Genomic DNA, 22,156 nt, shown 5'->3' with positions numbered 1-22,156 from the left:
AGCAAGACAGTGACCCAGAGCACACTGCTAACACAACAAAGGACTTCATTAGGGAGAAAACGTGGAAGGTTTTAGACTGGCCAAATCAATCACCAGACCTTAACCTAATTGAGCATGCATTTCATCAAATCACTTTGACCTTCACTGTGGGAATAAATGTCATAATGTTGTATGCAATATATCCAATTTATATTCATTCATATGTATATGCTGCCATGTTAATGCTGTGTAAATAATGGGGTATAAATTATTCTTATTCTGCCCAAACTGAAAATAGGCTACAGGGCTGTAGCAGTTGTCAAGAGATCTGTGCTGATACATCTTGTGGGAGAGCAGGCTGATGTTAGGACTGATACATTTAATTTCCTGTTTTTTGAGGTTTTCAGCAAATGCAAAGATTTCACTTAAAACTTTTGTGATTAATCGGGCACAATTTTCAAATAATAAACGCAAGTATAAACATTTTATATAAATATCGAACATTCACGCACCGACATGTTGACAACGTGCTCCATAACTTCCTCAGTCACAAACGCGCAAACTCTTTCCATATACTTACTGCTTTGGAGGACGCTTTTGATTGAATAATGCGTGTAACTAACGGAATAATCGACCATTAAAAACATGCTTCCGACATACTTCCTCAGTTCAAGCAAGTGCGTCTCATAAGCCACATGTATTGCGCTGCTGTTAATTGCTATGCTTCTTTCAACAAGAAAAATCTGAGAAACTACCGTAAGAGGGCGTCATTGTCCGAACAAATCTCACTGAAGAAATGTAAGCGAAGTAACCCAGTAACCCTTTACGAACCAAGTTTTTCCAGTGAAATAAATAGAAATATATAGATATAGATAAATAGATAGATAAATAGATAAAGTGTCTAGTGAAAGAACACTAGTTTAGGAGCACCAATCAGAAACGTTTTGAACAACACAACCCCCCCAACTCCAAAGGGCACCGACATGCTGAGATGACCTGCATCCATTTGAAGCTTCGTCCGAATGTTTACTTGATTAAAGCGCGAAGACTAGTGCTTGGGATAAGCAGAAACGCGCAAATGTCTGAGGAATACTTATGCATTGCTTGGAGCTGATGTTTACAGTTTATATGATTCTACAGAACGACGGCTACGTGCAAGTTTCACGGTGACTGGCTAAAACACATCGTGGTGGTTGAGAGATACGGATGAGATGCATGGATTTCTATCTCACGAACACATTACATGTAGCCTAGATATTTTCAGCCAGTCTATAACCAGACGGATTCATGAGGGATTTTGTCACCAGTGAGCATAGCATGATATGTGGCTGTGACTGTGGCTCCTGGATCCAACGTAAACAGAGAGGTAACTTTCCTTTTAACAGTAATATTTTAATAACTTCTAGATTTACCTTCAAAGGTAGGTGATAGGGTCCATGTCAAGTGCTATTCATTATACCGAAATTGAATGGCTGTGCGTTTGTCGAATCATGTTTTACTTTAATGATGTAGCCTATATATTTGTACGGATAAAGTAAGCTTAGCCAAATTGGCATATCCCTTTCCAAAACGCTAACGGTAACGCATATTGTACATCAAGAGGAAGAACTAAACAAACATTTGTGTAAACCACATTTGTTTAATGCATTTTCGCTTTGCCATTGCCCTTGAACAATAATCAGGACTGTCAGCGTTTGGTTTCACCATTTTCTTTCAACCGCCTAAAGGGAATGTTTACGATTTCGGCTATCTCTATCGGGGCGATTATACTCCGATTTCCTCGCTCTTATTATTATTTCGCAACTAAATAATCTTGGAGCATAAGTAAAAATAAATGTAAAAGTAAAAATAAATTACCTTCGGGCAATAACAAGTTATGTACAACAATAATAGAACAGCGTTACTCAGTTATATAGGCATGCAAACGTATGGTGTTGCACGCTAAAAGTTTAAAATTCTCTCACTCTGTATTGTATTTATGGATAGTCAGTGCTTTTCGGGGCAAGGGGTGATTTGTATGTTTTGAAACTATTTCAGTTACAATTACTGCATTTCATCACTCATGCCTCAGGGCCATTTACCATTCTTTCATAAAGCTATATCTTTTAAATAAAAAAAAGTAATCATTTAGTAATATTAACATGTCTCCAGCACATTTATGCTACAAATAAATAGACATTGTTAACTTGCGCTACTGTACACTGATTCATCCTTATACTAAAATCACTCATCGTCAACTAAAGTCTAATTATTTTGCTTTGGTATCAAGCTTTAGATGCCAGGAATGAAAAACACGTCACGGATACAGCGTGGTGACATTTACAGCCCATTTGTATTGTTGTGTGTTTATGCACTGAAGATATAGCAGTTGTTTTCATGCATCACGTGCAGTTTATGGTATATCGAGAGTTTGGTGCGCAAGCGGCGTCAGTGACATTTCGAGCCAAAATGAGTAGAGGTGACTGGGGATGGTTGAAACAATTGGTTAGTTGTAGCACCATCAATTTGACCGACAAGGGATGAATTGTGGCAATGTGATCACTTTTGCCCAGATCCATATTCCCCTTTTAGATCACAGGAGAAGTTTGACGACTCTATATTAAATATTGGGTGTTTTAAGCAAAAAAACCCCCAAAATATTAGCTTGTCTATTTTTTGTTCAACAGTAACAATATTGTAGGTAAAATTGTTTCACTCCCTTGGCAGTAATAAGCAGTTTCTCTAGTCAAATATGAAGCTTCAAAACCACATGCCAAAATAGCTGGCTATGTAATGGCTGCCCAGGTTGGGGATGGTTGTGACACTTATTTCTGATTGAAAATCTGTGTTTTTGGCATTTATCTATTTCTCAGCATGCTTAGGCAATGGAAGAGGAAAACAGACAGGGGTGTCAGTGGGTTAATCAGCTGACATATTCACTCACACACCTGCCCGCACACACACATACCCACACACGCACAAACGCACCGTGACAGTATATTGTTTTGGAAAGAGACTTTTAGAAATAAAGATGTTTTACATTTAAAGATTAAAAAGCATAATGTATTCTATTTGAAAAATTATTTTGAAAAGGATGACATAAAAAAGACATGTATATTTGTATAGCGGATGTTAGATGTTAGAAATGGGCCATTTCATATTTCATGTATAAAATTAAAAGTCTACTTTGTATTTGTTTTATTTAATTTACTTTTGGTACTTTTGGCTGATGCGCAAGTTCTTGTGTAAATAGTATGGGTCTGATTTCAGCAAATATTCTGTCCCTGTTACATCCACCTCCAGCTAGTGTTACAACTCACCCCAGAAGTAGGGTTGGTTAGCACAGTAGCACTCCTTGTATTTGACATTAACTCACCCATTCGTTGATATTGTAGATGATGTCTAAATGACTAGTAAAAAAGTGTTTGTAGCAGACAAAAAGATGGCAGAAAGATAAGATGTGCCATCCTTAACTACATTGAAATAAAGGGTAAAAACTCAAAGAATCATCCTCTCCTGTAAAATTTGGAAAATGGCACTTATGTCCCTTGTGCACCCTTGATATATTGTATACAAGTCTGTCTGTGTCTCTTCCTCTTTTGTCTATGTGAATTGAAAAATAACAATAAGACAGGAATCAAGTGGACTGCATAACCTGTAACAGGAAATTATGCTGAGTCACTCTTAGAAAGAGCCCTGTTGTATTTTATTAGCCTGGCTGTGCTGTGGTCACATTCATATAAAAACCTGAAATCTCTGTTCTCTTCACATGGCAGCTGGTAGAAATGATGGCAAGGAAGCTGTGTTGGGGGAGAAACTGAGTGCTGTTCTCGCACCACTGAGACCAAGAGGACCTGATCTCCTGCAGCACTGAACACTTAGCCCTCCTGCTAGCTGTCAGACCAATGCTAGACTACTCGCATAATGGGGTGCATCAAATCCAAGCACAGGGACGCAGTGCAGGGCGCATGCTCCTTGAGAAGTGCAAATCGGAATCCGGGAAAAGGGACACGGGCCGAGAGGGTGGCCCTCATCAACGCGGATATGGGGCCCGAGGAGGAACCCCTAGCGGTTGACCCCGCACTGCTGGACTATGCCCAGCGACTGTCAGAGGATATCGTGGCCCGAGCTGTGCAGCAGTGGGCGGAGGTAGACAGCCGCTACAGTGACATCCCCTACATCGAGTGCGATGTGCCATGACTCCAGGCTCATCCCAGTCACACGCTGTCCATAATACCCTTATCAACCCAAACCCTCCACCCTGCCTACCCTGCTCCCCCACCGAGCCAAACCCTCCACCCTCCCCACCAACCCAAACCCTCTACCTTCCCCACCAAGCACCCCTACTAACCCAAACCCTCCACCCTCCCCACCCTGCTCCCCCACCAACCCAAACACTCCGTCCTCCCCACCTTGCTCCCCCACCTACCCAAACCCTCTACCTTCCCCACCAAGCACCCATACTAACCCAAACCCTGAACCCTCCCCACCTACCCAAAGCCTCTACCTTCCCCACCAAGCACCCATACTAACCCAAAGCCTCTACCTTCCCCACCAAGCACCCATACTAACCCAAACCCTCCACCCTCCCCACCCTGCTCCCCCACCCACCCAAACCATCCACTCTACCCAGAGTGCAGGCGCCCCAGCCTGTGCAGTTCTCTTTCTCAGCCAGTGGCTGCTTGTCTTTGAGAAGCTTCTTAGCAGGTTTTAAGCATCTGCCCAGAGGAGAGCGTGAGCTGCTAAGAGGAGCATCCTGGGTCACAGGCTGGAGTGGTGTTCTGTGGAAAATCTGCTGCTCTCTCCTTGACCGGTGTGCTATTCCTGAAACTATGGAAGTCATTAATGGTCCACTTGCATTCCTGCAATCTGCTGGTGCAGTATGGGGCTGTGCAGAGCCCCGCCCTGCAGCTGCGCCCCGCTGCAGCCCTGCAGGACAGCTCTAATTAGAGCAGCTCTCCGAGGCCTGGTTCTGCCCAGCAGGACAGAGCTCATTCATCACGCTGCTCTGGCCTCCTGCTGCTCTTCCCTATGCCTGTCCCAGAGGACCCATACAGTTCAGCTCCTGAGGAGACACTCCCACAACACAGTACTGACATAAGCGTTTCCATGGAAACTGAGAAACATAAACAGTCTCTGTCTGTCTCTCCCTGTCTCCTTTCCTGCTACATGCCCCTCCATAAGGGAACAAGGAACTTTGTCTGAGGAAAAATGTTGAGACCTTCAAAGCCAATGACTTTATGTTTGCGTGCACACATGTGTCTGTGTGTGTTTGTGTAAATTAAGTTTTCATTTACTGCCATTGGACCAATTGTAATATGCAGAACAAATATGCAACACACTTTCCACTGTGTATTGGCAGCATCTTACAGCACAACATGCACACAGTGGAAAAACAAGGGCCCAATCTGTCAACCTGCTCAGTGGGGTTTACACACAAACTGTGACTTCAGGGAGGTTTGGATGATTCAAACAGTGACATCAATGTTTTTTTGTTTAGTTTTTTTAAAGGGGAGGGGGGTATAAGATTGTTCCCCTTCTATGCTTGAAAGCATAACCTTGACCCAGCCAATGAATGGTCATGGCGCATTGAGAAACCTACAGAACAGGCTGTTGTGGGAAGGAGATGAAAAATGTTTGGTATGCTTAACTATTGAAATGATGAAGATATTCGTACATTTAAACAAGGTATATAATAGGGGAACATTTTATTGATAGCTTATTGAGTGCATTTTGCTATGAGGCCTTTGTACTTTGTGAAAATCCAGGCCAAGAGAAAATCCATTACAATAAATGGTAACAAAAATACCACTGCTGTAATCCTGCTTGAGAGACTAATCTTATGGACCATCGACACAATGAATTATGTAAATTATGTATTTTGAGGTGACATCATGCCCCAAACACACACACACCCACAGTTATTATTATTTCTACTTATTTATAAAAGATGGCCAGAACACTTTCACGAAAAAGAAACCTTCTCTTGAGATTTCAGCACTTAATAAGCCTGTCCGACTACATTGATCCATATGGGGATCCCATGATTTTACATTGTTACATTATTTAAAAAGCTGTAATTTCTACATGATTCACTCCATGTGGATGTACGTAACCCCTAATTAAAATGCAGACTCTGCTGTAATTTGACGGGAATTTACATCCGTATGTCGTGAACTGTGTAGGAATTACATCCCTTTAAAATTGTGTCACTGTCCAAATACTTATGGACCTTAGTCTGTATCTACACATGCAGCTCAATAAATCACTAGCTGCTTTGACACATTCGTAGTTATGCTGCAATGCCAAATAATTTTGCTGAAACAGCAATCAGAGGTGCTTATTTATGTTTTTTTTTTTTTTTTTTTCAAAAAGCTGCTTATGCATCAGATTTCTTAAGAACTCTGTCATCTGTTTACCCTCCATCTGACATAGGATTGTAAGACAGGGATGCACTGGTTATAATACAGCCTAGCGTTCCCCACAGATCACACAAAGGGACCTACTGTACTTTTCAGCATTTTCATGTTGGGTGAATAAGATGTCATTTTGTTAAACATCCTTTTAGGGGAGAATTCCTCAGTTTCCACGCTGTACCAAAATGCACTGTCTTTGTTAAACCTTTAAATTCAGCTTCAGTGCTGTTGTTATTCAGTGAAATACTGTAAACCAATTAAACAAAGAACAGTGCTCTGGTGATGAACATGAAATAAGGATGTTTGTCTCTGCTCTGTATTAAGAAAGGCCCCTCCCCTTTCACCCTCTAGAGTATGACCCCCCTCAGCTACTGTGTGGTGGGTCAGTGTTTTTATGGCTCAGGGCCCAAGTCTTTGGTGCTCTTAGCAGAACATTACGGATTGAATTGTGCGGCTGTAAAATTGAAGGAAGCATTTAAGCATTCAGTGGTAAGCAGTACTCTCACTTCTCTGCAGTGTGACAGTGGTAAGCAGTACTCTCACTCCTGCAGTGTGTAAGTGATACAATCCCCTCCAAATGTATTGGAACAGCAGGGCCAATTCCTTTGTTTTTGCAATACATTTGGGGTTACAGGTAACTATCAGATTGTGCAGTAACAGGTGTAAAGTTCTCCCATGTGTCCCTGTCTAGTACCTTGTTTGTGCTGAATGCTGGTCATTGGGAACCACTCATCGTAATTCTCCTGTAATCGCTGGATTAGACACGGGGCTATTGGGCTGATTTACAGTAGGGATCAATTATCACAGCTTTAAGGAAATGGTGCCAGTATGACTAAAAGAGGGAGGGCCTTCAGACATGGCCGTCATGTGTAGCACCTACTGTACAGCTCGGGAAAAAGTATCATGAAGACAGCAGAGCTTGTGGTGGGGCAGTTGAATAAATGCTTGTACAGTATTTATGAGGAAATCCCAGAGAGAATGCTGAGCTGGATGAGTTGTATTTCAGTCACTATATTCACCCCACAATTGTACGGAACACATTTTCTCGCATAAATCTATGTAAATGCTTCTGCAGAGTAGGTATCTACATGTCTGGCAAGATCATGCACAGTGCCAAACAAGAATACATGCACAGCCAAACAAGGCCTTATGCACTGCCAAACAAGGCCTTATGCACTGCCAAACAAGGCCAACCAGGTCATGTTCTCATGACTCTGCAGGTGACTGAACACACAGTACATGAAAAGGATAAGACATCCCGACAATCATATAGTTATGAAACATGGCTGATTAAATAAGACAGCACTCAATACGCATGTCACTCGCCGTGTGACTCCCTTGATAAAATGTCTTTGGGAAAAAGTAAAACTGAGCAACAATTTCAGCCTGGCACTTGGAGCTGGCCACTTTTCAGCTGCATCTTCCTTTCATGCAATGAACCAAACAATAAGCAAAACAAAATAAATTAAAAAAACACCTCAAACTGCCACTCAGTAGTTTGCTGAAACAGCAGGGTCTCGGCCCTGTTCTGTGGAAACAAGCACACTTGGCACCTGGGTTGAATAGTTAACACAGCCCCGGTGCGTGTGCCCTCTCCACCAGGAGGCGGGGTCGAGACAATGTGCTTCTCCAATAGACCTAATCTCACCAAAATATAAAACACCGTGTTAGGGGAAAAGCGGCGCTTCTGGGAGAGAGAGAGTGCCCACGCCAACACGAAATAAATAATATCAAGTATTATGCCATAGATATTTTGTATAAATGATTAAAAGTCTTCAAAATAATAAACTAACACAATAAATTAAAATTTATTTATTTATAAATCAATGACACAAAACTGTAGCTTTTTAGCTCTATAGCCTTTCAGCACCGGCACCATGAACACTGTTCTCTCTTGGACGATGGTTTCCCAGGCTCTGCTTTTAAAATCCTTCACTGATCTGTAACATAGTCCAGGTATGTGCCTACTTAACCAGTAGGCATGGTCTTCGGATTGCCCTGCGTCCTTCCCACAAACAGCCAGGCTGCCACAATTCAATGCACCATACATCATCACCATCACCAACACCGGCCCTGTGTCTCACAGAGCTTGTGCAATGCTCCTGACACAGCAAGCCAATCAGAGGACTGAGCTCACCAGTGAGTATGGAGACCATAATACATCCATCGTTTTACCAGCATGCCCCACTGTGCTGAAAGTCATTGGCAGGCGGGATTAGATCCTCTGACCTGCTCCCTGGCTGAAAATATGATATTAGAAAGACAGATTATGAGCGTGTTCTCCTCTACAGCGCAGTTTAGAGCACAAAATCTGTTAATCCGCAAGTCCGGGGAGGGTGATGGGGTGGGGGAAGGGCTTTTCAGCCTGATCCTAGATGGGGAACACATGGCACAAGATAATTCCAGCCCACAGAATCGCAATCAACTGCAAATTACACAACACAAATGCTCACTGGGGCAGATCCTAAACATGAGAAATTTAAATTGAGAACAGATCGTTTTCACCAACGCATCGCCACAGCTCCTGCTATCAAATCATTTGATGGCAAAAAAAACACACTCTCCTGTAAAACGTGATGTAAAACTGCTGTTTTCTTCAGAATATTTTGTTCTGTCCATAAAGATGGACGGTAGCATTGAACATACTACAAATCCTGACTAATGCACCTATACGTCCATGAACAGACAACAAGCACACGTGCTGGTTACAGCTGGAGACAGAAAGAAACCAAGGGGGAGGAGCCACACCATTCGTTTGGCACAAAATGGCACCCCCCACCCCCCAACCACCAGAAAGAAACGTCATCACTCACAAACAACGTGTGCAGTCGCTTTGTCTACGTTGGCCCCATTTCTCTGGTGTTGCTTCCCAAGGTAGAGCCACGTACAGCACTGTTAATCTGCAAGGGTGAAACACTGAGCTATTATCACGCCACAAAACCCCTGTCAGGGGAGGTCACGTCAATTGTAGATGGTTCCTGTTCAGTCACCAGAAAGTGACAACAGGGATTACTGCCAAATGCATGGAGGGCCTCGGGGGAGTAGACCTGTGTAGGGGGGTGACCAGACTGTAGTGTTATTTGCACGCTCAAGAGATGAACCATTCAAAAACAGCCCTCTCAGGAGTTAAACCTGCAAACACTGTGGTACTCCAGGACTACAATTAAACTTCCAGACGCAGGTGCTCTCCAGGACTGGAGCTAAACCTGCAGACACTGTGTCCCTTCAAACTGGAGTTAAACCTGCAGACACAGCAGCCCCCAAGACAGGAGCTAAACCTACAAATGCTGTGGCCCTCCAGGACTAGAATTAAACCTACAGACAATGCCATAGTGAAGACCAAGTACAAATCTGTTGGAGCAGGTGAGATGTCATTTCAGGGACAATGCCACAGCTCTGCCTTCCTGCTGCACACAGCCAGTGCACCGAACATGTGTAAACAGATGTTCTCTGTGATGAAGATCAACAAGCCTTCTCACAGATCCTGGCTGACAGATCGCACCTAGTCTCAGTTCTGAAAGTGGCCACAGCCCAGGACATAAAGGAATACACCAACATTTTGGGGAATATACCGACTTACCCAGACTTAGACCAGTTCATATTCAAAAGCGCAAGGGGAGGGGGAGAGGCATACGCACAAGGACTACAGGAGAACGGCGAGACTAATAAACATGACCAGTGTTTTGTTTGACTGGGTGGCATGTAATGCAACTTTAGGTTGATTGACTTAAAAGTGAAACTATAGCCGTTAAGACTTGCCTAGCAACCAGCTCCTGTACATTCCTCGTTGGAATTATGACTGGAAGAAAGTGATGTAGTCAGATGACACCAAAATTTTGGTCATACATACCATCAACATGGGATATGCTACCAAATATCAAGTGTTATTTACTTTCATTTACTTAAATACTCTCTGTTCCAATACATTTGCTCACCTAAAAATTGTGTGGTCTGATACCAAAGGTGCAGATACCAAAGTAGGTTAACACATATAGGTGTAAATACCAGGAAATAAAAGCTGAAATTCAGAACTCTTGTTTTGTGTTCATCTTTACATTAAAATTCATGCAGAAATGGTTAAGTATAAACAAAAACCATGTTGTGCAATGGCCATCTCAGTCTCCAGACTTAAATCCCATGAAAAACCTGTGGTCTGAACTGTAGAGGGGGATATCCCAAGGTGATTCTGAAATGGATCGAAATCCCTCAGATCATCTCAAATGATAGGAAAAGACTCATGGCTATCATCTTTGCCAGGTATTAAACCTCGGGTGACAATAATTGTGGAACCTGTTTTTTGGGTGAAATATCTTTTTATTTTATAATGGTAAGACTTTAATTAATTTATTAATAAATTAATGAATTGCTTTACACATGTTGGAAAATAAAGCTTATGTCAAAAACTGTATTATGTTTTAGTTTACAGCATTTTTGGCATATTTATCAAGGGTGCCAATAATTCTAGAGCCAACTGTATCACTCTCAACTTAATCTCTCTTACATCATCAGTATTATCAGAAGACTAAATCCATATTTGCACTGATGCAGACCCTTGCTTAATTTAGGCATTTTTGATAGGCTGTCTGGGTCAGCTGGGCATTCCATGCTTTCTTTGAACAATTCCAACTGCAGTTTCCTACAGATGATTACACACCACAGAACTGCTCTGTTCCAGACTAAATGCTCTAGAAAACAGGACTACAAGACCCACAATTAATGCTGATCACAGGAAGTCATGATAACCATATACTGCCATCCAGTGGATACACTGCATCTCTAATGCTTTTGTTTCATGCAGCAGGGTGATAGTGTGGTGAACAAAACATCAAAATAAACCAGAGCCATGTGTGATTTCATTTATACCATTAAAGATTTAGAAACCGATCTCATGAAAGCAACAGGACACAGCTGGGTCAATTTCTAATCAGCTTCAGCTGTGCTGCCTGTCTGTGAGGGTACTGTCATCCAAATGTTCTGAAGATCTGCCAGGTTTTGGGCTATGGAAGGATTCTAGTAGAGCTTTGCCTTCGAACGCAGACTGAAGATGCACCTCTTCAAGCTGCTCCTCTCCCAAACTCTCCTACCACACTGTAATTTCTAGTTGAATATGTTAGCTCTTATTGTAGTTCTCACAATGGTGTATACTTGTTTCACTATTACTAAGGTTGGGTTTGGGTTGTATTGCTACTTGCGTTTGGTTATGTAAGCTGTTTATTGTTGTTTCTGCATATGTATACTTGTTTTATTATTACTTGTGTTGTGTTTACTAAAAGAAATATGTCTTTCAGCACATTTGTCCCTGGTTATGGCTGTGCACTTTTATGTCCCTCTGGATGTAAAATAACTTTCTCCCTGTTGCTCAGGGGCAGAAACAGAAGGGTGCAGGGTGCGACGTGGCCCACCCTAGCCTCCGTCTTGCCCAACAAGTCAGAAAATTAGAAAAACAAAGTTTTAACTTACATAATTTCATGGCTGATGAAATGTCAATCTAATTTGAAAACTAAACTGTCTGGTAGGACTGTGTGCCAAATTTCACTAACTCCATGCATGCAAAAGCAAAGTCACACAAGGGCATTGTTGAAGACATGCAGTCAGTGAGCATTTTATTAGGTACTTATTAGATTCATTTTTTAGACTTGTTGGTCTTCTGCTGCTGTAGCCTATTCACTAAAGAGGTTTTACTCACTGGTCTGTCAGTTCTTTAATCTGTTTCATTGTTGAAGGTCAGACCCCGTTGAGGTCAGAACTGTAGAATCTCTTCCCACCTTCAAGTGCAAACTGAAGACGCACCTCTTCAAGCAGCACCTCTCCCCGTCCCTCCCTACCTCCCTGTGATCCTTAATTGTTGTCTTTCTGTGATTTACTTTTTTGTGTATCAGTATTTTTAGTTTGGCTAGGTAAGCAGTGTTTGGCTAGTTAAGGGGTTTGGTCATACTTTTGCGTTTGTTTGTTCGTTTGTTTGTTTGTTTGTTTGTTTAAAAAAATAAAAAATAAAAAATAAAAATCAAATTGGCCCTGGTCCCTGGATCTTTGTTGTACTGGTAGCAATTGAAATTGTACTTCCCTCTAGGGTCTTTCAGCGCACTTATCCCTGGTTATGGGTATGCACTTTATTGTACGTCGCTCTGGATAAGAGTGTCTGGCAAATGCCATTAATGTAATGTAATGTAATTGTCTGCTCATACCAATGCTGATGTGTGAAGCAAGCTTTTTACATTTGAAATGGAAATCCAAGTGATATTTCAGAATGCCCCCTACCTCTGCTGGTGGTGCTACCAGCATTACATGCCCCAAAATATCATGCATTTAAATAAATATATATTTAATATTATATTATATATATAAATATTATATTTAAAAAAATATAAAATAAATGAATATATACATAAATAAATAAAAAGACAAAAAGCTAAATCAACAATCCAAAATCATAGTCCAATTCCAGAGCAGGGGTTCCAGCTCCTTTCAGGCAGTCCACCAAAAATCAACAAGTCTCTCTTCTGGTTCTCTTTCTCTCCACTCGCGCTCCATGCTTTTCACACAAGTGAATGGAAGAGAAAGAAAAAGGCTTTTGTGTTTATTACCTGTTTATTGCCTCACATGTGTTGCATTCTACCCATGAGCAATACCCCCCAGTTGACCAGCTGATGGAGCCAGCGAGCAGAGACATACTCTCCCTCCCACATTCCCTCTGGGACAGAGCATCTGCCTTGCATGTGCTGTGTGTCACTAAAATAAGCACTGTTGCGAGCTTAGGAACCATTTTATACTAGTGTGATTAATTGTTAGATCCTGCATTAAAGTGTATATCGTAGAGTGTGGAGTGTATATTAATATGATCTCGTTCATATAGTCGTACTGTATGCCATTTTTGGATAAAAGTGTAGAGGCAGATATACAGTATAGGCTACAGTATGTATTGTATGTATATGGGCCTATACATAATTATTAATATTATATATAATATCCAAAAGTCACAAATGACTCTCACTCTGGGAATAAATGTCATAATGTTGTATGCAATATATGACATTTATATTAATTTCTAATGCTATGCAAATAATGTGGTATAAATTAGCCTTGTTCTGCACAAAGTAAATATAAGCTACAGGGCTGTAGCATGTTGTAAAAGATATGTGCTGATACACCTTAATGGAGAGCAGGCTGATGTTAAAATGTAACTTAAAATATACTTTTTGTGATTAAGCAACAGCTGAATCTCTTGTCCATGTCTGCATGCTTGTATGCATTTAGTTGCTGCCATATAATATGTCTACTAATTTTATTATTTGGAATAACAATTATTGGAAATAAATCAAACCAAGTGAAATGTAACTTAATTTAGTTAATCTCAAAAATTCGTCCAAATGTGTTCTCTAACCTTATTATAAATTACAGGAAAAGACTCATGGCTTTCATCTTTGCCACGGATGTTTGCAGAAAGTATGGGCTCATTAGAATCGCTTATTTTTTTACATTTTCCTTGCACCTGAACCGGAAGTCAATAAGTTCTGTCATCTTTAAGGACATTCCAACCCACCCATTAAATGTTCCTTCTAAGAGCAAGAAGTAGAAGCTAGAAACTCCCAATCTTTCCTTTGAGCAAGAAAAAGGCACATCCTTTCCATCCTTTTTTTTTTGGGAATACCTAACATATAAATGATCAGCCTGTAGATCTATCTCTCCCCATCTGCCATGCATCTGACACGTCTGTAACTGACATGGCTTCGAACTGATGTTTGAAGGATCAAGGACATTCTATTTGTCTAACTTGCGTGTTCTCTATCAGTTGGGCTTCCATTTCAAATGTTTTGAGCACGACTCATGCATACATTTTGATTTCAGCATTGGTATTGGATATCCCCAACCAAACAGATTAAAGAACCGACAGACCAACAGCTTTTTTCTAAGTGGTTGTGATCTTAACAGAGATGATTAAAAGCATAAAACTGAAATATATTTTCCATTTATGAAAATGTCTTCAACAAAGTCCTTGTATGATGAGAAAAGGATGGCAACCAAGGCACTCTTCACATGAATGCATTATTCATTAATTAATTAATTAATTAATTCATTATCCTAACCTGCTTATCCTGAATAGGGTCCCAGCATACATTGGGCGAAAGGCAGGAATACACCCTGGACAGGTCGCCAGTCCATTGCAGGGCACACACACCATTCACTCACACACTCATACCCACGGCCAATTTAGACTCTCCAATCAGCCTAACCTGCATGTCTTTGGACTGTGGGAGGAAACCGGAGTACCCGGAGGCCCCCGGCCGACGGGGATTCGAACCCAGGACCTCCTTGCTGTGAGGCGGCAGTGCTACCCACTGCACCATCCGTGCCGCCTATGAATGCATTAAAAAGCCTTTATTAAACGGCTAATGCATTGGCAAGAAATGAAAAACACGCACCGACACGTTGCGGCACACAGGCCTTCATCAGGGTGTGAATGAATTATCTCATCATTCTCATCACTCTTGTTCCAAAGAGCACCTTTTACCATTTACCACAGATGTGCTCCTCTCTCTGTTTTCTCCAAGGTCATTGCGTGGGCAATGGCCAACTCCACACCCTTCTTTTTCTGCCTCTGGGCACCAAAGAGCTGTGCAAGCTCCTTCTCATGGGATACATCAATGCAAGGGTTGGCTCAGAGCATTGCCTCTGGATCAAGGTGTTATGTTCCTGTGTTCTGTGTGTTAGTGTATCATTGTTTAGTATTACTTATTCTTGTAATTTATTATTTTTTATATTTCATGTCTGGTTCTGTTTATTTTCATTAGTCTTTGCACTCGTCCTCCCCTGTTATGTCTGCGTCTGAATGTTTTCCAGTCGAGTCACTCCCCTGTCTGTGTGCCCCACTATTCGGGTGGTTACGGTAGTTTTCGGGGTTCAACATTTTTTCTAAACTCGCGATTCTTACTGCTTTCTTGCTTTTTCTTGATAGTTAAATGTTGTAAAGCACTATTCTTACTAACCACTACTAATCTAGGTTTTGTACAGTACTAATCCGATTAATACACTTACTGTCTGTCTAACTAACTAACAATCACTTTTATTGGGTAGTTTAGAAATATTCACGTTACTAACTCACTAACGCATCTCTTAGCATTTCTGCGCTGTTCTATAACTCCGCCTTCCTATGCTATCCCTTATTACTCGTTTGTTTCAGCGAAGTGTTCGCACCTGTCTCTTAACTATCACTACGTCTTCAATCTATGCATTGTCTACTCTCTAGTCCAGAGCCGTTTGTTTTACATGTGTGTCTTTGTGAATCCAATCCGCGTTTTTGTTTTCCCCCTCGTTATTGTCCCATTACCCTTTCATGTGTCTCACCTGATGTTTATTTGTTAGACCGCCCTCACTCCCATGCCCCGCCTAGTTTGTCTCATTCCCCTGTGTATTTATACCTGTCCTTTTCAGTTGCACGTTGCTAGTTCGTCTTGTCCTGTTTCTGTTCCCGAGCCCTTGATTCCTTCCCCAAGTTCTAGCCTCCTTGTTTCCTTGCCCTTGCCCTTGCCCTTGCCCTTGCCCTTGCATTCATAGATATGATGGGGCGGCCTGTAGCATAGTGGTTAAGGTCAGGAAGGGCTGCCATTTGTGAGGGGCCTGAGAGCTGGGGTTTCAATGTTGTTTAGACTACCTGTTGGGGAGTTAAGATGTATGAGTGGTCCAAGGCCAGTTGGGTCATGGGAAAAGAATCCTCCCGAACATTGGTGACCTCCCTGTGACCCCATACCTGGTCACTTCCGAGGGGGAAGACTCCGGACAATGCCACAGTGCCCTCATTTGGGCACTGCTGTCATTACACCGGTGACTGCTCTCTTGGATTAAATATTCAAAACTGCTATTATAGTAAATAGACCCGGTAACACCTTGAAAACATTGCCCATGTGATCCTTGTATTATTGCATTAAGTCTTATGTAATGGTAACAGGAATTGCATGTAAAATGGATAATCAGGAGGGAAGTTTCATGATAACTGCAACATAATAAAACATAAGGGTAATCTGTTTGGTATGGATGTGATCTGATAAAATCAAGGAATCGGATGAGATACATTTCATACCAAATGGAATTTAATAAACTATAGTTTCAGTATCCCAAGGGAAAACCTACACGTCCTCTCCTGGTAATCATCTCATTTTCCCTACTCAACAACCCCACAAGGGTGGGGGTCTAAATTCCAGATTTGACCACCCCTCCAGGTTGATTTATGGCACTGCCGCCTGGTTTCAAACGTATGATTTGGCATAAAAGCAAGGGAGACAGACCAATCTGGGAAGATCGTATTCGACTTCCCACACAACATGTCTTGTGTATGTATGTATGTATGTATGTATGTGTAGCAGTGGAAGATCGTATTCGACTTCCCACACAGCATATTGTACGTGTATGTAAGTATCAGGAAGATCGTATTCGACTTTCCACACGGCATATTCTATACTCTGTGTTTGTATGTAGTCCAAGCAGGCTAGGTATGATTATTTACTCTATCTCTATTCTTAATTTGTGTATTTTGTAATTGATTATGATATTCTAAAGCTAATAACCTACCTGTCTGCGAATAAACTATTTTGCTTGTAACTTGCGTGATCTCCATGACTCTAATTCATCTTGTACCTTTTCAGCCTAAGTTACAACTGAAATACTCAGGGGGAAATGGTGGCCAAAGACCGACCGATCGGCGGGGCGGTACACCTGTGATAGTTCTAAGTTGTGAGGCCAGCAATTTCTGTCCCTTAAAGGGTCGGGCGACGCACGGCTCTTGTAATCTGGTGCGAAGGGAACCCATGGGCGTTACAGCGTTGGTTCCTGCCAAATTAGCTCTAAGGAGCCCAGACAATGCTACGCCGACCTGGGCTCGCAAATATCATGGCAGGTTTGCATGTATTGTGTTGATTGGACCCTCAGCCTCTGAGTTCTCCACCGAACTGAGATTTCAGCAGTAATGCTAATCCCGGGAGCATATATTGAGTAATGGTGGCGCGGGTACGAGTCGAGTGTAATCACTCCCGAGGTCTGCGTAAGTTAACAAACCCAAATTTCTAAATTATATTTTAAATGGAGTCAGATAAACGAGTAAAACTATAGTAACCACTAAGCATACAATACGGCCCCGTTTGAGAACGGAGAATATTAAGAATCGTACTGATCCGTTTCTGGCCAGCTGTAAGCGGGATATGGGGCAGGTCAATCCATATCCGACCCGTGGCAACGGACCCAGTATATTCTTAAACATAATTGTGCTCTGTCCTTGGACGGAGGATAATAATTAACCCAACTAATGTTCTCCCAGCAACGCCAGAAGGACAAGCACGCAAAACCCCCTTCGGCCCCCGCTAAATTCCGTCATTGGGTTAGCTGTGGGGTTTTACAACCTGATGTGACCATAGTAGAATCATGATGCCAAACTCTTCATTGAAAGCCCACTTCACAACAACAGAGCCACCCCTTCCGAAAAGCTCAACCTCAGTGCCTTCAAAATACTCTCATCATAAACAACTTCTGATGTTCCCTTGCTTAAAAACGATCTGCAGTCCCCCAAAACCCAGATCCAAATGCCACCTATTCAGATCTGAACATAGCCATACATGATTTCGGTTTCATCATATAGGAATGACAATACTTTTTATACATATTCCCCCCATTTCACTGCGCAATAATATTTGGGACAAATGGCTTCACAAGTATTTCTGATTTGTCAGTGTTCAATTACTTTCTTATTGCAGGTACAGTATGAGAACTTTCAGTATCTGGTCTTGATGCCAGCCTTTTGAAATGCTTTTGAAATCTGTTATTGATTGAGTTTAGTAATCACAAAGGGACTGGTCAGCTAATGACCTGACCCTAAACACCTGTCCTACAGATCAGAAACACTCTTCAGGAGGCAGAATGTGTCAGTGACCACTGTCCACAGAAGCAATCATAAACAGGACTACAGAGGCTAGACAGTCAGACAGTGGGGGTGACATTAGCTCAGAAGGTAGAGCAGCTGTATGGTAGTCGCACACAGTTTCCATTTTGATCCCTGGCCCTTTAGGTATGTCAAATGTCCCTGAGTAAGACACTTAACCACCAATTTCAAATTGCTCCTGAGCAGCTGGTTGGTGTCTTGCATGGTGGCCTTTCACTGTTGGTGTGTGAGAGTGTGTGAATATGCCAAAGAGAGGCATTAATTATAAAGCACATTGGGTAGCTGTGATTGCTGGAAAAAGTGCTATATAAATGCAGTCCATTTACACTGCAAGATGCAAACCACTAATTCTCTGCAAAACAAGATGGGCAGGTTACAGTTTGATAAGAAGAACCAAAACAAAAGTGTACAGTTAGTTGTTTGCTTGTTCACCCTGTGCCTATGTGGGTTTCCTCTGGGTACTCTTCTTTCCTCTTGCAATCCAACACAGCAATTCTGATTTCAGTATTGGTATGGGCAGACAACAAAACAGATTAAAGAACTGACCGACCAATACTGTTTACACATTTTCAATTTATGCATTTATAGACAGTACCCTTGTATGACTTTGCTTTTATGTGAGTGGAGAGACTGAAATTTGGCACACAGTTCTACCAGATAATTTAGTTTTCAAATTAGACTGAAAGAAATAATGTAAATTAAAACATTTATGATTGGTTTGGACGGACAGAGGCTAGCATACCCAACCCCACACCCTTCTGTTTCTGCCCCTGAGCACCAGAGAGAGTAGTACAAGCTCTCTTCTAATGGGAGACAAGGGTTGCTTCAGAGCAACATGTCTGAATCAAGGTATTAGGCAGGCATGGTGTGGGTAAGCTGAACCACAATGGGCTTTGCCTTCTTTCACTCATCAAAGCAACAAACACAAGGTCATTGTTACTAGAGCTTAATCTCAGTGGCTTCAAAACACTGACATCATAAACAACCTCCTACAACAGAATTATCTTCAGTCCCCTGATTCAAACTTCACCTAGACAGATCTGTGCACAGCCATCCATGATGCAGCCTGTGAGACTGTTGGCTTCTCACATAAACAGCATCAGGACTAGTTTGATGACTGCACTCCCAGTATACACTCCCTGCTACAGGCAAAGCATGCAGCCCACAAAGCCCTTCTTGTCAACCCCAACTCACCTTCCCTGAAAGCCTACTTGCCAAGACCTAACAGTTTGTTCCTACCTAAAAAAGATTTTCAATACAAGAAGCTTGGTGAATGAGCTAAGTTCTCTAAAATCAAGTGTATGAGCGATTTAAGAACAAAATGGTTGTACCAATGTCCTGCTGAACAATCTACCTATGACCAAGTCTCAGCTTCCTAGCAGACAACCAGATTTTCTGCCAAGATTTTGTGGTACTTCATTGAATTAATTGTGCCATTGATCTTAAATGGTGCCCTTGAACCATTGGCGGCAAAACATCTCCAGAACATCAATAACCCAGCATCATATTTGACAGTGAGTATATATCACTTTTTCCACACATCTCTGTAGACCAGTGCCTATGGTTGTTGCACTACTAAACTCTCAAATGTGTAATTTTATGCACTGCAACCCTACTATAATATCCCTCCTATGTAGTTGTCGATGGAGTGAATCGACCATAGTGCACACTTTCGACCACAGTGTCCTATTTCCTGATGTTTTCCCATAGATCTAAACACAAATGTAATTTTCATCACTGTTCCTATTGAAACAATGATCTTTTTAGATCTCTTTCAATGATCTTGTAGATTTTGTCCTCTTGCCATCTTGATCCAAAATCGAGGTCACCTGGGCCTGCTCAGCTTTTTATACATGCCACTGATCATGATAGGATGTTAATTGCCTAATTGTATCATGCTGTACACCTTTAACTCTTTCTATACCTTCTGTATATTTAAACACTCACTGCAACAACCTTTACTATTGATGTGGTCTCCTCCAAAGGGTGAGATGCCAAGCTCCAATCTTCTCCAATCCTTCTCAGTCACATTGCAGTTCTCAAGTTGGGCTCATGGAGAGATGAGTCAGAGGAAGACTTGACCTGCAGGCGCCTGGTCGACCAAGGGGCTGCTGGTGCAAAATATCATCCCAGCCTTCTGAAACCATCCTATCCCTGGGCAATGCTATACAATGCTACAAGTGTGCCAGTGTGTGTCACTGTGGGGTTGTTTGCAGTAGCACAATATTGTAATTATTTTAATCGGCATCATTAAACAGGCATATTATTTATCCCTGTACAATTACTGATTTATGAATATGGAATTAAGGCTTTTACTTTTGTTTTACTTTCAGCTGTTTCTTCTGAACAAGATAAATATATATCTACAAATCAGAATCACTTTATTCGCCATGTAGTTTTTACGTACAAGGAATTTGCTGTGGTATGTGGGTGCATGCAGACAACATAAATAATACCAAAAAAATAGAAACATAGATATAAAAGAAGGTGGAATGTGATGTAGGATATAAATAAAAAATTTAAATTAAAATAAATATTTACAATACAACATGATGCTGAAGCGAGGTATGTGAAGTATTGTGAAAGTGCAAGATATAAAATATAAAGTTTATGGGGGCGGGATAAAGGGTCTTCCCCAGCTTATCTGCAAAAAATCATCAGACCCTACACCCCTGCCAGACCTCTTCGTTCAGCCTCCACAGGCCGTTTGGCACCTCCCCCTCTCAGAACCTCCACCTCACGCTCACGACTACTGTCTGTTCTGGCTCCACGGTGGTGGAACGAACTCCCCGTTGAGGTCAGAAATATAGAATCTCTCCCCACCTTCAAGCGCAAGCTGAAGACACACCTCTTCAAGCAGCACCTCTCCCCATCCCTCCCTACCTCCCTGTGAACCTTAATTGTTGTCTCTGTGACTTGCTTTGTGTATCGGCATTTTTAGTTGGCTAGGTAAGCAGTGTTTGGATAGTTAACTTTGGTCACTTTTGCTCTGTTTGTTTGTTTGTTTAAAAAAAAAAAAAAAAAAAAAAATGGCCCTTGTCCTTATCTTTGTTGTACAGGTAGCAGTTGAAATTGTACTTCCCTCTAGGGTCTTTCAGCGAACTTATCCCTGGTTATGGGTATGCACTTTGTTGTACGTCGCTCTGGATAAGAGCGTCTGCCAAATGCCAATAATGTAATAATAAAAGTCTGTGACAATGGGGGGTCCCGGGCCTAGTTGACATTAATTACACCATTCAGAGAAAAAGGACACAAATTATTAATAATTCTTCTGAATACTTTAGATCCTCTTGCTGACAGCAGTCTGACTGTGGCTCACCAACACACAGTTCTGTGCATTCTATATCTGCCAATCACACAGGTATGAAAGGCCATAAAAATAATGTTTATTTTCAATGAATAAAAGATGCCTGTATGCGCATTTGAGGGGTGGTCTTTATCCAACTTTATTTTCTGATGAATAGTCATTGAAATTTTCATCAGCACACTTTTGATGAATAACAGATTCCATTGATCTGAACAGTCATTTGAATCTTTTGCACACTTCTTTTAAAGGGTATATTATGTTTTCCTTCTCAGAATGCCATGCATGCAAGTGTTAAAAGAGATTATATATTTGCAAAACGCAAGATCTACGGCATGGTGATTTAGGAACAGTCTCACATCCTGAGCATGTTCTTAAACAGTAAGCAGTTATAAGACTTCATAAGCAGGGCGTATAGAAAGCTGAATGACCTTGTTGTAACATTTTAAACAAGGACAAGAGTTGCTGAATATTGTTGGTGTTTGGGAAGAGCAGTACACGCTCCGTCCTCTAGAGGTCGCTGCCGCTCTATTCGGAGCTACTGCCACTACCACT

At 41.6% G+C, this 22,156-nt stretch overlaps 1 protein-coding gene across 1 annotated transcript; it reads left to right on the top strand.

The window, feature by feature from the left end:
• The first annotated feature begins 957 nt into the window (after positions 1 to 957).
• On the top strand, positions 958 to 4,305 carry LOC133123145 (small membrane A-kinase anchor protein-like). Its single transcript, XM_061233442.1, has 2 exons — positions 958 to 1,345; positions 3,735 to 4,305. Exon 2 carries the CDS (start codon positions 3,883 to 3,885, stop codon positions 4,156 to 4,158), a length of 276 nt encoding a protein of 91 aa, XP_061089426.1. The 5' UTR covers positions 958 to 1,345; positions 3,735 to 3,882; the 3' UTR covers positions 4,159 to 4,305.
• Positions 4,306 to 22,156: the final 17,851 nt, after the last annotated feature.

The sequence above is a fragment of the Conger conger genome, chromosome 3 (assembly GCF_963514075.1).
Source record: "Conger conger chromosome 3, fConCon1.1, whole genome shotgun sequence".
Classification (NCBI taxonomy): Eukaryota; Metazoa; Chordata; class Actinopteri; order Anguilliformes; family Congridae; genus Conger; species Conger conger.
This window is presented reverse-complemented; position numbering and strand designations above follow the sequence as displayed.

Coding starts and splice junctions, on each gene's coding strand:
- LOC133123145 (XM_061233442.1), top strand. CDS start 3,883: ATGGGGTGCATCAAATCCAAGCACAGGGACGCAGTGCAGGGCGCATGC.